The sequence below is a fragment of the Haemaphysalis longicornis genome, unplaced genomic scaffold (assembly GCF_048455015.1).
Source record: "Haemaphysalis longicornis isolate Haplotype H1 unplaced genomic scaffold, Haemaphysalis longicornis Haplotype H1 scaffold_6, whole genome shotgun sequence".
Taxonomy (NCBI): domain Eukaryota; kingdom Metazoa; phylum Arthropoda; class Arachnida; order Ixodida; family Ixodidae; genus Haemaphysalis; species Haemaphysalis longicornis.
In genome coordinates this window covers 107718958-107735891 of record NW_027526407.1, presented here as the reverse complement: position 1 = coordinate 107735891, position 16934 = coordinate 107718958, and the positions used below count along the sequence as shown (strand labels likewise).

General features: G+C 47.2%; 1 protein-coding gene across 3 annotated transcripts in view; it reads left to right on the top strand.

The window, feature by feature from the left end:
- Nucleotides 1-16934, top strand: part of LOC144141113 (protein O-mannosyl-transferase Tmtc3-like) — a 232620-nt gene that overhangs the window by 90915 nt on the left and 124771 nt on the right. Inside the window, exon 1 of one of the 3 annotated variants that reach the window (XM_077672641.1) lies at nt 4539-5149. The exons of the other annotated variants lie outside the window; for them this stretch is intronic. Coding sequence (XP_077528767.1) covers nt 5135-5149 — 15 coding nt within the window. The 5' untranslated portion in view covers nt 4539-5134. Of the gene's footprint in view, nt 1-4538; nt 5150-16934 lie in introns of those variants that run through there. 3 annotated transcript variants of the gene reach the window in all.

The window sequence follows — 16934 nt, the reverse complement described above, 5'->3', positions numbered from 1 at the left end:
GTCATCACCTACTCAGTCCCACTGCAGGGCGAAGGCCTCCGGTTGACTTCTAACTGCTCCTGTCCTGCGCCGCTCGAGTCCACTGCTGGCCAGCGAATTTCCGTATTTTATCCCTCCATCGTGTGCTTGGCCTTCCCTTTCTTCTAGACCATGTTTGGTATCTACTGTGTTACTCTAATTGCCCACAGGTTGTCGGTTCGTCTCACTACATGGCCAGCCCAAGTCCATTTCTTGTTCTTTACTTGAACTATTATATCTAATAGAGTTTGTTCCCTGGTCGAGGAAGCTCGCTTCGCGGCCCTAAGTGTTGCTCCTATCTGTATTCGTTCCATGACCTGTTCAGCCCATCTAAGATTGCTTTGCAGTTGTTTAGCAAGACGCCAAGTTTAAGGACAATATGCTACTTGCAGATAATTCAAAAGGGTGAGGGAAACTCGCCGACATCTTTTTTTGAGGAAGAACCTCACCTTAGCGTAATTTTGTCCTCGCACCGGGTCATCATCATCATCATAGGTCCACCTATGGTCCATAGGTCCGCCTTCTTAGGTCCACTGCAGGACGAAGGCCGGCCCCATTGCCTACACCCGCTGCTGTTCCTTCATCCCCTTCATGGCCTTCCCCTTCGAGACCCGTCTCTTGGTATCCACTCAGTTACACCTGGTGTTCCACCGCTTGGTATTTCATCGCTCTGCATGGCCAGCCAAAACCGTTTTTTTCCTAATTTTGAGTACCATGTCTTCTACTGGAATATTTTTCCTGATCCATGAAACACGAGGACTTTTACAGCTTCGCTTCAAACGTCCTGTGGTGTCCTTCAAGCGGGGAAGCATATTATACAGAAACTGAATGTTTGCGATAACACGAATAAAAGTGCCTTGCTTTACTTGGATTCGAGCTTGCTGCTTGATGGCAAGAATTAATGTGTGCAGAAACTCACCGAGCGATGCTTCTTCTGTATGGGGTGCAGAAGATATGGAAACATCGAATATATAGCAGTGACATTGGAAACGATTCATCCCTTTCGGCAAGGGGAAGGTCCACCTCCCGAGTCACGGAGTTTTGCCGTTGAGGGAAGCTGTAACCGGTCTTGAGCGGATTTTAGCAAAAAAGTCACTATAGGTTTCCTGGAGAACAAGCAACAAAGGTGCGCATCAAGGACCTCCACAGCCATTATTAAGTGAGGGGATTATCTAAGGCAAAACAATAATGTAAGTATTATAAAGATTGGCAGTTGTAGGTGAGGAAATTATACAGGCAAGATGGCGTATGGCGTAACCTAAATACCAAAAGAAACTCAGTCATCAGCGTTATCGTAATCATCATCGTCATAATATCGTATTACACCTCTAATTCTGCAAGATATTAGCTACCCTAGCAGATGCACTTGCCTCTAGGCTAAAATGTGGCTCTGAAAGCACAAATACTTGCAATTTTGGAGAAGGTTGGTTGCTGACGATTGTGGGACCAGCTTTCGGAAGACCAGATGTCTGGTAAGATGCCGAGCAGCATGGCGAGCAGTAAAAAGGCTTTGCTTCTGAAATTGATCTTCGATCATGTCTAAGATGTGGTTTAGCGATCTGGTAAGCCATCGTGTAGCCACAAGCAACGGAAAGTACATAAACCAAATAAAAATGGTTCAGCTGGTGCCCACCATTTGTAACTTTCTTGGGGGGGGCGTATGCTAACGTCCCTCCGTTCGAAGTTACGCCGGTTCGACGGAGCTCGGTAAATTCCGGCTACGTGCCGGCTGTGGCAGCAAAACAGAGAAAGAGGTGAGCGCCTAATTGATTGGGGTTAACTGCTATCCAATCGTTCGCGTGCTCGTTTCGCGGTCGTTTCCCTAAACTCCCGGCTTTCCTAACGAGCCAGCTCCGTCGGGTCCAAAAAGAAACTATGCCAGGAGGGTAAAAAGAATAAAGAATAAAATTGAAATAAAGAACATCCGGTGCACCCTCCAGAAGCGCTGGTGATCGTTTGCGCGCTGCGTGCGGGAAGAGTGTGAGGAGAGGGAAAGAACGGTGGGATACTTTCCCCGCTCCCTCGGCGTTGATCGGTTCGATGGCTCTCTCGGGACGAGCCCGGAGCTCGGAAGCTGCTCGCGGCGGCTTCTTCCGCGAGTACCGCTGTCGTTTCGTGGCTGTGCCGGCAGAGGCGCTCAAGTCGTTCGATCCTGGAGTCACGCGGCGGTACGTGCCCGCGGCGCAAAACTCCGACTCGCGGCGACCGGGTTCTTGGCCCTAGTTCGCGTTTGGGCCGCGTCCGAGTCGTGGTGCTGACAGACGCGCCCTCACCTCGCTTTGTCGTGTTCGAACGGGGCGCAGCGAGAGCGCCCGCCGGCTCTCATTCCACGTGCGCACGCTACTCAGATGCCACACTCAGGCCTGTGTCCTCGCCCTGGTCCCCCTTCCGGCACGTGTCCTTCAGTGTGACTGGGTGCTCGACAACTGTAGGCTTCAAGTGCGGCCTTTGTAGTTGCGGTTCGCTGCCTTTCAGATCTGGCTTAGTTGTGCTTGTTTTCAAGAAGGTGGTCCTCGAGGCTCCCGGAAGTGAACGCTGCAACGAATTGTCCTCCTGTAATCCGTGTATCCTGTTGAGGTCGTGTTTGCACCTGAAGGCTGTTCGCTTTGATTTTTGCGTCGTTCTCAGGACTTGTATTGCTTATGAGGTCTCTTCTACATCGACGTCTTCTTGACGACAGCTGTTCATGAATGATTGCGGCCCTGAAATGGAGGAAGTGCAGAGGATGATAATGATTGATAGCTTAGAGATGAAGGAAAGAAGGTCGCGGAAATACACATTCTGAACTTCACCATGAAAGTAAAAATTTATGGACGTCATGTCATCTGTGCATGCTTCCTTGAGAATTCTGCCCAATGAATGGCGCTTTCGGTCCGTTCCTTCGCTTTTGGAATTCTTTCCTCGAGATTTATCTTACACCCGTATGAAAGATGTGCTCGTGAGTTGGTTCTGTGGTAGTCATCAGGCGCGGTTTCTTCTCTCCGTTCTTCAATTGATCTTATTTCTTAAAAACGCTCATTGTAGATCCCTTTTCAAAAACGGAGTCTCGTATCGCTACCTGAGAAGCATGTACAGTTGTTTTCAGTGACGTGTTCGTGGCGTGGATCTCTTTTGGACTTCTGAGGCCGGAATAAGTTGTTTTGTGATTGAATATTTTGTCCCACAGAGTGCACTCAAATGCTATCTAGGCTGTCTAGTGTTAGCCGCACAGCTAACTGCGATGTTGTCACTGTTAATTGAAACCAAATGGTCTTCACTTCTGTACGCGTGCGTTCCCTGCAAGTCGTAACTAGTGCCAGCCCGTGTATCTTGATAAACACCTGTTGGCCGTGTCTTATATCATCACCGACACTCTTGATTCACCTTAAATAGTATGCAATGGTCCGCACTCAGCTCTGGAACTAATATTTAGCTGTAATTATGTGTGGCTGATTTAATAGGGGGAAGCTATAGAGGCCAGTGGACAAAGAGCACTTTGTTCCCGTTCTTTGTACTCATTGTTAGCACTAGTTGTCTCACAAACTGCCGCATTAATTGCACGTATGCAGAGTATTTACTTTTTCCAGGTGGTCATCTCCGCCGCAAAATTGTGTGGCATTGGGAGCTCTTTGTCTGGATGACAATTATTGTAATTGCAATTTCTGTACTTCATTTTACCGCTATCACTCTCTTTCTCTCGCGCTTGGGTAAGCAATGTCACGCTGAAGCATGTCTGTGCGTTAGGGATTCGACGTGTTCGCCGGGCTTCAATTAGCCTTATGTGGTTGCTGGATGTGGCTGGATTTTACGAAAGCACCTTTGGTGGCAAATAGTGATCGCGTTAGTTTCTAAATTATTGCTGGTCGTTGTCAAGAACGAACCTGGGCAAGTGTTGTACACTTGTCAGTAGTTTATTGAGTGTGGAGAGTATATGGCCGTTTTGTGGGTTATAATATAAGCCAGCGTGATTAACAGAGGTTTATTGGCGCGTTTGTTTCTAACGCTTTCTAGCCGCTAGTCCTGATCAATATGGTTGATTTTGCAACGCGAAGGTTATATTCCTTGGGCATTTGATGGCATTTTCGTTGCTCTAGCTTTCCGAAACATTGCCTTCTAATAAGTGCATAAGCATTCAAGCGCCTTGGAACTTTTGCTAAGAGAAGACTTGTTTTTGTTTTGCTGATTGCTCGACAAAGCGTTGCCAGACACGTTTATATTCACTGTAGAATATTCACCGTTATACAATCCACTGTCGGCTGTAATGGCTTCGTAGAGTAAACCTGGGGAGTGAGTAAACACTTAAAAGAGCAGCTTGGTGCTGATGACACTAACATTGCACTGTTTGTTTGTTTTTTCTCGAGCGACACGGTATTAGCGGGTCGTTTCCTTGGCTGTCTGCTACGTGTAGTTTTGTCCTGATGTGCCTCTTTTTCCTCAAGGTAACTCCTCTAAAAGTTTTGCATCTTTATTCTCCCTGATTCCGGTATTCTCCCTACTTCCGGTCAAAGCAACGCCTTTGACGGTTCAGTGAAGTTCCGCCATGCTGCACAGCGCCACTAGGAACTGGTGGTGGTTTCAATTCTAAGGATTCACTTGCATAGCAAGTTTATACTTGCATCTATTTTTACACGGCTAAATGCATTGCGTAGTTTGACAAGGTACACACGGCTAAAGGCATTGCGCAGTTTGACAACGTAATCGGCAGAAATTGCTTTCATCGCGTTCTGCTGCTGTCGCGTCGCGTGGCTGATGAAACCTTCGATGAACCAATTTTCTCTCTGGAATGCATTCTTCTTGGTCGTAGACATCTTTTCGGCGAACAACGTTGTGCTGTGGTCCTAGTAAACCCTTTTGTGTGGAAGTGCTGTGGATAAAGACGTGCGGTGCTGAACCGCTACCATGACACCGATGGAGTTGCATTGATGTGTACCTGGTTGGACGGGTTGCAGACTTCGTGACAGTGCTGTGTCTTACAATGTGCGTTATTGTTATGCGTGATATCTTCACTTGTGGGGCACTGTGAAAGGGCGTTTCGACGTGGCTTGCCCGACGCCTCTGAGACTAATGAGCACACTTCAGACATTTGGATGCGTTCAGTGACCACGGAGGGCAAGACCTTACGGTGAAGATCGAAACCATGCGTCGGCACGCGGTAAGTGGGGACTTTTGTAGGTGAGACTAATGGTCTCAATACGTTATAAGTAGGTAGGTGTTACGCCGTTGAATGGGAGCAGTGACTCTTAGTAGAATATTTTGTAGAAACGTTTAAAAAGGAGGTCGGGTTTCGGCGAGTATTGGAAAACGAAACTTTGCGGGAATTTAGTACGAGGCTTGATGAATACGAGTCATACTTGCTGTGGTCTCTGCGGAGCTACTGTGATCTCTGGTTCGGTGTCTTCTTGTTGCTGTACGTCGCTTTTACTGTATGGAAGCCCGTATTTCATGCCTTACCATGGACAACGCCGCTGGGATTCCTCAAAACTGCGCGATTTCGGCGAGCTGACGGCACCAAGCTATTAGGGTAAGTAAAGAAAAATGTGCGATGTGGTCGACTACTGGGGGAGTGATTTTTATGTTCGTAGCATTAGAAGATATCTTGGAGAGTAAGTACGACGAAGAAGTGTTTTGGGCCGTATGTTTGACAGGATGGGTTTACCTGCAATGGTTTAGCTGCATAAGGTTTCCCATTGATAGTGGTTTCGTGGGTAAAACAGCTGAGACACCCTCGCTCGTTTCCCGAGTTGTTCCTCGCGCTCGTAGTACCGAAAAAGTATGGTTCGATTGTTCATAGTGAACAAATGTAGCGCAGCAGAAACACAAGGGACGGAAAGAATACACACGGACGAGCACTGAATTACCAACTAGCCCAGTCTGCAGCTTTACTTCGATTGTTCAGTTTTTCCTCTTGAAAAGTAGAAGCTTTGTGGTTCTGTTTGTTCAAGTATTCAAGGGAACAGTAAAAAGCGCACAAGAGGACCGAATATAAGCACCCAAATGATTGTTCGGAGAAACACTAGTTCACAGCAGTTTTCAGAGCAAAATATGTCCACAAACACTATGAAAGGTGATCAAGTACAGCGTTCGTGCCATTAAAATATACCACAATATGCAAATAATCGTGCTCTCATGTACGACAAAATGGGGCTAACTTTCTCGCGTGGTATATTTAGTTTTTTTTTTGCAACATACTTGTGCAATACCGTCGTCCGGTTAGAGCCAGTTCAAATAACTCGCTATAAAACGCACCGTTGCGTACCCATTTTCAGGCGTCCTCGCGCTTTTATGTCAGCTTCATCCCTTGTGGCCAGGTGGGAGAGGTTAGGGTTTTCATTAGGTTGGGGGATTGAATAAAGTTGTGTAAGAAGGTGTTTTCTAGGTGTTTGAGAGAAAAGGGATTACCAGCACGATATTGTACGCAGTACACGCTCTCCGCTGGACGACCGCCTACAACGGAGTGCACGGCGTCCGCTTTTCCGGAAACTGTTATGTCCTCGAGCGTGCTCAATGCGAGTATTAGCCGTAGCTCTGAAAGCAAAGACCCAAATGGATTTTACTGGCGCAAGGATCGCTGGTCATATTTTAAAAAAGTTCCCCGCGTGGGCATGTGCCGTGTAGGGACATGCCACGGCAACCCTGGGACAGTGTATGCTAACTTGAAGCCAGATGACCACATAAATATGGAGGTTGCGGGTGGAGAAGTTGCGCTACAGTATTCAAGCTCACAAAAAACTAAAGCGCCATCAAAACGTAAGTACATTATAGTCCCTTATTCATGGTTGAGAAAAATCCCTTACTGGGGCAGTTCGTTCGATCAAGTGCTCTGGAGTGGTCGCGAATGTACGCGCCAACCAACTCTGTAATTGTTAACAGGCATGGGTCCAGTGCGGATCATGATGGTCGGTGCTTTTTTTTCAGCGTACACGCGAGGACCCCTTATGAATACATTGTTCCGTTTATTACCCTAAATGATCACCGCCACATTTTGTGCTTCCTCCAGCTAAGCAGTCCAACTGCTAACTTCTCGAAATACGACGCTGCAGCTGTGACACAGCTTGTATGTCTTGAAACAGCCAAGTAGCAGATGACCACATTTTTCGCATTTATGTCGCCGCTGTCAAAGAGCGCGCCTGTATGCGACATTCTCGGGCAGTGCGCTCGGGGGTTTGTTTTGTCTACGAGTCTCTTTTCGTAAAACTTGGTTTAAACAACTTCAGTAATTTGAGACTCGGGATGTGGGAGTGGTCCATTAAAGATTGATTTCGACTTCCTTCCCCAAGGTAGAACCGCTGGTACTGCCGTCAGGCAATGAGGTCCAGACGAGAGGCCCGTAGGGGCGGCCGCAGATCTGTTGAGCCGCAGGAGGCGGCCGTTGAGGAGTCGATGGGTTCGATGGTCGATGGTCTCCGGGTGCAATGAGACGAAGGCTTGGGTACAGGAAAACTCGAAGTTTATAGGCAGAACTATTTACAAATTAAATTTACAGTATATACATAAAATGGGGTAACTCGTTGCAACTGTCTGAATAGCCGAAGGTACAGAGTACCTGCAAACGAGAATGGACCCAAGTGGTGGATCTTAGAAGGAAAGTCCCTCGGCATAACAGATAGCGCGCAGCTCCTGCGATAAGCAATATCCGACCCCCGACAATGGAGTTCCTAGTATTTATAGGATTGAGCAGTGCCCCTGCTGGTATCCCCGTTCACACGATATCAGACGGATATCCGGGCTGACATCAGGGTATGGCATCAGATCGCAAAGCCCAGATTGGTTCACTCCAAACCAGTAAAACACATACACTCACGAAACAATCCAACACAAAATGGTTCGGCGCCGCCTACGCAACTGTACGCTGAGCCGCGATGAAGGAAATATAATGCCGGTGCAGACTCAGGTATTTGAGCCTCACTGCGGGCTGCTGCGCGTCGTCCTTGGCCCCAGCGTCCCGAGCCCGTAAGCAAAAACAAAATTCCGCAGCGGGCTTACAGGTCCCTTATTCTATGTTAATTGGTTCCTTATCCATTTGACGACCGTGTTGTATTACAGCGCTGGATATAACATAAATTGGCACCAATAAGCAATTACCTAATCCCAATTAGCAGGTACCCCCAAATCACCGCCCAGTCTCTCTTACATCAATTTGCTGGAAACATTTGGAACGAGTTATTGCCTCCTATTTTTGCAATCGTCTTAAGCCCAACCACTTTTTTTTGCAACCAACATTAGTTGAGGAAAGGTTGGTCATGCCAGGCGCAATTCCTAAAACTCACGACTTGTTGTCACTGTAACAGGAATAACAACCTTGAAACAGAACGCATTTTCTTGACTTTTCAATAGCTTTGGACCGTGTACCTATTTGCTGCATTATCTAAGAACTGTCTGCTTTTAAATTAAGCTTGGTAACCTTAACTTGGCTTCGAAATTTTCTTTTACTCCGCAACAATTCACTATTATCGAAAATGACTCTTTGCTACGTGCCGTTTAAGGTCCGGGGTGCCGCAAGGAAGCGTGCTGGTGCCGCTCCTGTTTCATATCTATAATGACTTGACACCTGGCGTTACGTCTCGCGCAGGAATATTTACCGAAGACTGTATATCTTACGATTTTATTAAAAATGTAACAGTTGTCATACACTGGAGATTAATCTAGACACAATTATCACATGGTGTTAAACGTTGAAAATGGTACTAAACGCATCAAAGTGCAAATCCCGCTCTTGTAGTAGTAAGCATGACCTTCCATTTTGATGCCGTATAAATAACGGAGGGCTCTCGCATGATTCCGCCTACAAATATTTGCTCACACACTTCACACAGATCCTGCCATGTCACTATGGTCTGCGCAAATGCCTCAATGCGTCACTGTGGTAACTGGGCCGTTACCCACAGTCTTCTCCATCTGACTTTCGCAAACTGGCTTAGGAAACCTTGGCTCTCTGTCAACTCGAATTTGCCTAAACAATCTGCCCCCCCCCCCCCGCCCCACCCAGAACAACTTAACGAACACAATCAAAGCAGTTCCAAGTTGGGCAGACTGATTCATTTCTGGTAACTATGATTTTCGAGAAAGTGCGCCCTGGGATCAGTTTGTGGAATTACCTTCCGGATGACTGCATTTGACACCGAACCAGATTCCCCCTGTAACAAAATTAATCTTTCATTTCATTTGATAACTTTGTTTCAACTGCTTGTTCTTGTAGGTGCGCGGCATATAACATCCGGCGTTAATTTTTTTTGTAAATACTTTTTTTCCTGTGCTCCACTTTTTTTGTTTTGCCGTATCTGCGGAAACTCTTCAGACTTACTGTGAGCGCTGGTATGAAATCCCCAGTTTATTACTCCGAACTGCGCTGCCAATTGCAGTTACTCATCCTGTATAATTTTAAATTGCTCCGTGCCGGAAATGGGGTGTTTTACGTTGTTCGATCATTATGTGTACGTGTGACGACTAGTATCCCCGTGCCGCGCAACGCTGTAGCACGCGACGGCGACACGCCGCAGATATTTTTTTCGAAGTTGAAGTTGAAGTTTATTTTCACGTTTTAAAAGAGCGTACAATTAGTAATACCGAGGCCGTCCCGTAGTTAAAAAAACTGTCGGGGCTACCTCCTGTGACAAGGTGCGCAAAGGAACAGCGTTAGAGTAGGCAACAAGTAAAAAAAACACATAAAATGAAAGTGAGGAAAAACAGGCAGAAAGCAATACATATATGTATATAAATACATATGCACTGATATATACATCCATTTTTAGCAATACAAACAAATGCACATAAAAATAGCAGTTAAAAAAATTCCCCCGCACCTCCCCGAAGGTAATCGTGCAGAAATGCGAATGCATTGGGTGCACCGATGAGTGTGTTGCGAGTAATGGCGTAATTAATGACGAGAGTGTGAGCGTAATCATTTATTCATGAGCACCTGTTTGTGTTATCGTTGTACCTGACGGCCACAATCACTGCCTTGTGATCGCTAAAGTGCACGGTCAAAGGGTCTTTGAGAAGCATACGCGCGTCACAGTTTCGCGTAAAGACCAGATCAATGCAACTCCCGTGAATGGTAGTGGGGCACGTGTCAAAGCCGGCAGAGAGACAATGCATAGAGTGCCTGGTCTGCATGTACTCGACCAGCCACTCGCCACTCTTCTTGCGCACGTCAACGTTGAAGTCGCCAACCAAGACTATAGGGTCAGAGGGTTTGGAGCGCACGCGCACACTTTCCATAGCCGCGTCCAGCTGCGCGGCAACGGCGTCTCGAGCGAGGTTGGGCGCGAGGTACACGGTCACCACAAAGACTCCGTGGGTGTACAAGTCCTTGTACGGAGACGTGTCTCGAACGGGAGACGTGGCAACGGCGTGCGATATCAAGTTCCCATACACGTTAGACACGAGACTAACACCGCAGTACTCGCCGTCTTTGCCGCTTCGAGCAAACTAGTACAGCTCACTTCAAGCGCATGCGTTCGGCATTGAGCGCGGAGAGATAACACCTGCGGGCGCACGCCGACGGAGCACGACAACCCCCGACTAAGAAATGCATTCGCATTTACGACGACGACGACGACGACGACGAAGGCAGAACTACGAGGCGCGCGCTCACGTGCGCTTGCGCTGGAGGAATGCAGGCGCACGCCGCTCGATTGACGCAAGACAACCCTCGACTAATAAATGCATTCGCATTTAAAAGGATTCCACGTAAGAACAGAAGCACTGCAAAAAATGGCGCTACAACAAAAACACGTGTATACATTATGCCAAGGTCGAAGATGAAGCAATAGGAAGAGGATGCACCGGCGCTGGCACGCGCTGTGGGGGTGCACGAAGACCGAAAAGGGGCCAGCTGAACCAACGGTGACGGAGCTTCCGGGGGAGAGAGGCAGAATAGCGACCTGGAGGCGGTTCGTGTCCAGCTCAAGGATGGGCTCTGACCGCGCTCCTGAATGCCTCTGGAGATGCGGTTGCCGCCTGAGGTGCCGTCCCGGAGGACAGCACATTAATATATCGGGTGTTGTTTTCCATGTTACTTGGGTTGCGCGCTTACATTTTTATTCATCTTTCACACTTTGTTGTAGGCGTTAAACTTGTACACGTGCTTTTGTTGCCCCTCTCAGCACATGCACTACCCAAGTGCTTGGAACGTATTTGTAAATAAATAGAAAATAATGAATTACGTCCACTCTCGGAGGTCGTATTGATGAGAACAGATGGCTGAGGGCAGGATTTACGTTTGGAAAGGTATGAAGTGCTGTGCATGCAATGTCACCAAGGTGACAGAGGAAAGGTGTTTGAATCCTTGTAATCATGTTTTCATTTCTTTTGGTGAGCTTCGGTTCAGGGAACGGAACACGTCTTCAGGGGTGGTAAATGTTCGGTAATAGTTTGGAATCTCGTCAGGAGAACGAGACTGAGTGTTTCCACTGAGGCTTGGAAGGAAAGTTCGGAGGCTTGCCACTATTGCCCAAAATTAAGGGTGTCTTGGCGTCCACAGATTAGGTTTGAATAGAATGGGTGTTTGTTGTGCAGTTAAATGTCGAAATTCCGGTCAGGAGTGTGTTTAACCAGGAGCTGCAAAGTAATAGGAGCTACCTCACCCGCTACTACGGTCCTGTAGGCAGCTTGGTACTCTGTAATTGGAGTCCTGGTTGCTAAAGTTCTGTTTTGCGCCCAGAGCGAGCGCAGTGCTTTATCGGTGAGGTCCGCGCTCCATGGCGAGAAATGCGCAGGACGTTATCCTTTCGATACCATAGTTCTGCATTTCCAAAAAGATTATGCCTTGAGTGCCGCCATTTGTCACCGTAAACGGGAATTGAAAAGCTATTCTTTTTCTGTCTGACGAAGAACACAATCGCGTGAGGTGTTTCACGAAAAAAAGTATCTGATAAAAGAGGACTTTTTCGGCAGCCCTGTTTCGTGCAGATCCAAGGAAGTATGCCGTCAACGGAACAAAGAAATATACGCTGGCTAATTTAGCCGATGGCTCGTGAGAATGGGAGCAGATCTCGCGTCCTTATTTTGTACTCGCCAGAGCCATTGACGACTGGCACGCAACGTCGGTGTAGCGTGACAACCGCCAATATTCATGGTGAATACCTGGCCTGTGTTTGTGTGGCAAATACTTGGTGGGATGAGCACCACATGGGATGTGTCTGTTGTTTTTTGCCATGAACTAGGTGCAGACGCGTTGCCCAGGTGAAGCAGGTGGTGGCGGCACTGGTGTCGGTTGAGTTCTAGCCGTTAGCAGTCACGCTGGCATCATTAATCAGATGTTCGCACTGCGAACTGTGTGTCCGTACAGTCCGTTTCTTTTAACGCTGGCGTCTCCTTTTTGGGTGTCATTTCAGCGGTTTTTCGCCATACTTGTGCGTTTATGTTTGGCATTACACAGTTCTGGCAGATCGGAAAACGGTTTAGCGTATTAGCGACTGCGTCCCTTCCGCGCATGCGTGGCCGTTTTAGTGAGCTTTGCTTGCGGCATGACTAGTTGTTCGATATTAGATTAAAAGGAAAAGCCCAAAGGCTACTACTGTAAGTGGGATGTCACACTGTAAATGTCGCGGTCGTGACAATTCTTTGAGAGATGTGTTGTCATTGTATTTTTTTCAAATTCATACTATCATGGGTTTAGGCGCAGAAGCTACTCCTGGGCTAAGATGGGCTCCATAGTGGAGGGCACCGAATTTCTTTTGACCGCATGGGAATCTTTAACGTGCGCCGGTATGTTGACACGCGGGCGTTTTTGTTTTTGTCTTAAAAGTAGCCGATGCGGCCAGGATTGAAAAGGTGTCCTCGGGGTCAGTAGCGCAACGCCTTAGCCACTGATCCACCGCAGAGGGTTTCATCGAATGGTTAAAAAGACCGCCAGGTGTGAGCATCTTACAGTGCCGGTAATGTACAGTATTTGCCAAAAATTTCCAGGAAGAACCTAAGCCAAAAGCAAAAACGCCCGGGTGTATGAGATTTCGGCGCACGTTAAAGATCCCCAGGTGGTCAAAATTAATCCGTAGCCCTCCACTACGGCGCGCCTCATCGCCTGCGTTGCGTCGGCGCGTTAAACCCTGCAATCAATCAAAATCAAGAACCTAAGCCTTATGTACCCCAAAAAATTCAAGGAATAAGCTTAACCTTTACCTGTGACAAAATTATTTTATGACAATAAGCATGAAAGGTGTTTTTAGCTTCCCCGCATAGAACGTTTCAGCGTCGCTCCCGACGTAAGCTTGTACATTGAAATTGTTCCGACCTATGCACTTTCAACATGGCCTAGGAAATCTTGACAAAGGCTGTGCATACATGTAAACAGCTCGGGATTGCAGCATTTGCCTTCTTGTGTCTGTTACTATGATTGAGAGACCCTTGTCAGAACTACATGCAGGCTATCAGCGGGAACGTGCCTTTCTTTATACTCACCTAATGGCTACTTGCGCAATTACCATGCTCAGATCTCTTCTGTAGTCCTGAGTAAATGCCGGTAACGCATGTTTCAAAGTCGAAGGTTTACTATAAAATAGGACGAAAGGCCAAAGGCCGAGCCGTCCCGTTGATACGACGGTAGTTCTATTTACAAGATGACGAATGGAGAAAGACGAAGCAGCTGGAGCGAGCTATTCCCCGGCCACGATGAAGGCTTGGTCAGTACACGTGCATTGGTACATCGAGTTCGTTCCTGTCAGATCCAAGGCGGTCAGACGACGAAACTGTCACTGCAGCCGTCTTCTGAGTACACGCCGAGTCTGCCGATGCAGTGCGCGTAGCCAGGTGAAAATCTTTAACCAGTCTTCGACAGTCTTGCACTCCGACGCGAGATCTTCACGTTTCTTCGCTGCCATCTCAAAACTGTGTCTCGGAGGCTGCCGCTTCTTTCTGAAGGTCTGGAATCTAGTAATTTCATTGTCGTTATCAAGTGCCTTGATCTTCAAATGGTGTCTGTAGTGTACTGGTTTCTTTAGAATTCATTGCCGACTACGGGCTGCGGCAATCTTCCTTTCATATCTTACAACGTGTTCATCCCGCTCTTCAGTTTCGTGTATTTCTTGTAGGTAGGTAGATAATATGTGCGTCTCATCTTGCCCTTTCAACATTGCCAGTGGAACATTGATAGACTCATGTTTAAGCCATTCGCCATAGCGAACTTCTGCCAACATCATTGGAGTCGCTGAGCCGGTTATCTTACTCGCGGTCACAATGTCGCACTCTTCAAGTTCTCACGAATGTAGACCGCCTTTCGCTTGAAGAGGCGGCCAGCGAAGGGGTCAGATTCTGACGTTCACCCGCCGCGGTGGCTCAGTGGCTAAGGCGTTTCGCTGCTCAGCACGAGGTCGCGGGTTCGATTCTCGGCCGCGGCGGTCGCTTTTCTGATGGAAGCGAAAAGCAAAAACGTCCGTGTGTACGAGATTTCGGCGCACGATAAAGATCCCCAGGTGGTCAAAATTAATCCGGAGCCCTCCACTACGGCGCGCCTCATCGCTTGCGTTGCGTCGGCGCGTTAAACCCTACAATCAATCAATCAATCAATCAATCAGATTCTGACGTTCGCTCTGTGGAAAGAAATCTGACAGATGCGTACTTTCTGGCAAGAAGGCTGGTTCACCAAGAGTTTTAAAATCAGGTGTACCGTAGCGCAGTTCCGTAAGTGCAAGAAACTCATTGAAGTTCTTCGAAGAATACAATTTTTCGATGATCTCGCACTGTTCGATGGTTTTACGCTTCTTGCCTTTCAAGCGGTAGTATAATCGGATAATTATATGCGTGATTTCCTGTTAATATGCGATGTTGGTAGCAAATTCCTGGTCTAAGTGTCCGATGTCAATCAACTGTTCTATTTCCTCATTCAAAAATTTTAATTCAACTTCCGTTTTTTGTAGCTGGCGCAGAAACCTCCTCAACCCATCGCGAACATCACTGATCTCTATACGCAAGTCTAACGTTGTTTTAGCGTCTCGGCAGTTCTCGAGCGATTAACCGCGTTTTTTTCTCTTTCCATATTCAGTTCGTCAAGGTGGATCGCAGGCAGAGGAAGACTTGTTCGTGCATCAAAGGTGCTGAGTCTTCCATTGCGCGATGATCAGCGGAGTTCTCCTCGTTTATAATATCGCTGCCAGTGGTCATCGGGGAAAATCGTCGCAGGTTAGGAGTCATCGTCGTCTCGTCCTCCCATCGCGTTCTTCGGCTTTGGGTAGCACCACCATCGACCTGTCCATCACCAGGGTCAGTCGTCGGTATCGAGGGGTCCTCCTTCCAATAGGCCAAGTTCGGATGACTCCGAATCGCATAGGGCCTTCTTCCTGGGTTTATCGGCACCATATAAAATAAGAGGAAATATGAAAGGCCGGGACGTCCCGTCGATACGACGGTGGTTCTGTTTACAAGATGGCGAATGGAGACAGACGAAGCAGCTGGAGTGAGGGATGCTTACGAGTGACGACGGGCAGCGATGATGATAATGTCATCGGTGCCGCGATGATCATTACGAAGATTTAGCATTTACGTTTAGCCAGCTGCAATGATCCAGCTGTGGTGGCAGAAGGACTCCGCGCTCGCCTCTAATTCCAAACGACCCCAGTTCGAATAATTCCAAGGGCGAAAGTTTCCCAATGTTCTTCCAACTCAGTTGGTATTTTGGACGTCATTCCAAACACTTCATTGATCTCTTTTTTTTCTTTGAGCCCTCGGCCATTTTCTGCACCGTACGGCTGCCAATTTGTGAGCCATGCTTACCGGATGTACGACCAGCTGTGCTCGAACGCTAAAAATGGGATGCAAACAAGAAAGGCAAATGTCGTGTAATTTTATTTGCAGAGAAACAAAACTGTGCCTCGTCGAAACAAAGGCTGAAATGCTATATCAGGTGCGATAGTTCAAATGGATTCAGTTACAGCTGATATCTATCCGTTTTTACGGGGTATTTAGGTAGACACTCCTTGTAAGGGAACTCGACGTACCACGCATCGTGCTGGCTCGGAATGACCATTTTGGACTTTGATTACTCACTAGCACGTCTTCGAAAATTTAACGCTAGAAAAAGGTGCCTTTTAATGGCCTGTTATCTCGTCATTAGCCAATCACTGAGAACTTCTCGGAATTGTGGCCAATCTTTGGCCCCTCACCGGGTAGATCTCGCAGTCTAAAATAGCTCGAACGACCTGGATTCTGATTATGCTTCCTGTATTCGCGGCGTCCAGTCTGCATCTGTCAATAAATAAAATATGTGATCAGCTGCGTCATAAATATGTTGTTTGACAAACTTTTTTTTAACTAACTGAAATCAGTCACGTGCTCTAGATTCTAGGGATATTCCGTTTTCGTACCCTTGTTCTCCCACGTTGTCGTGGACATTGCGCCATTTTTCAATTTGAATCGCAGAACTCGAGGCTGTTGGTTGTCGTGTACCTCGATGGGAAAAATTTATCAACTGACTTTTTTTATGAATGTTTTATTGGGAACATCAACCTTTCTTCCGAGGCTACATTTGAATTGTAGTGCTTCTTGCGTAAGGGGTAATTTGGTAGGTTAGTGGCTTGAAATATGTACAAGGAACATTAGGCTTCGGGATTTGCAAGCAATATATCGCCGGCGGGAGGGCTTCGCACCGGGAGTAATTTTTAAAGATCGCTTTCCCATGCGCGCCTCATCCTAGGGGAATCGCTGACTTGGCACTGCGTACATTTCTCTTTCTGCCGTAGTTTTTTTGGTATAGGGTGGTTTGAGACTATATTTTTTTCTCAGTCAGGATTGGGGAGCATCATTTGTATTGATTACGTCGCTTTGCTGTGGTGGCACTTTTGCCGACAAGTATGATTTATATCTGCCATCACTGCAGTTGCGCCTATCGCAGCACCCATGATTGTAGATGAGTCATTTTAAGCCTGCAATCTTCAACTTGGAGCTGCGTCAATCTATCTTATTAACAGTCCTAGATTTAAAATCCCAATTTGGAGACTTCCACA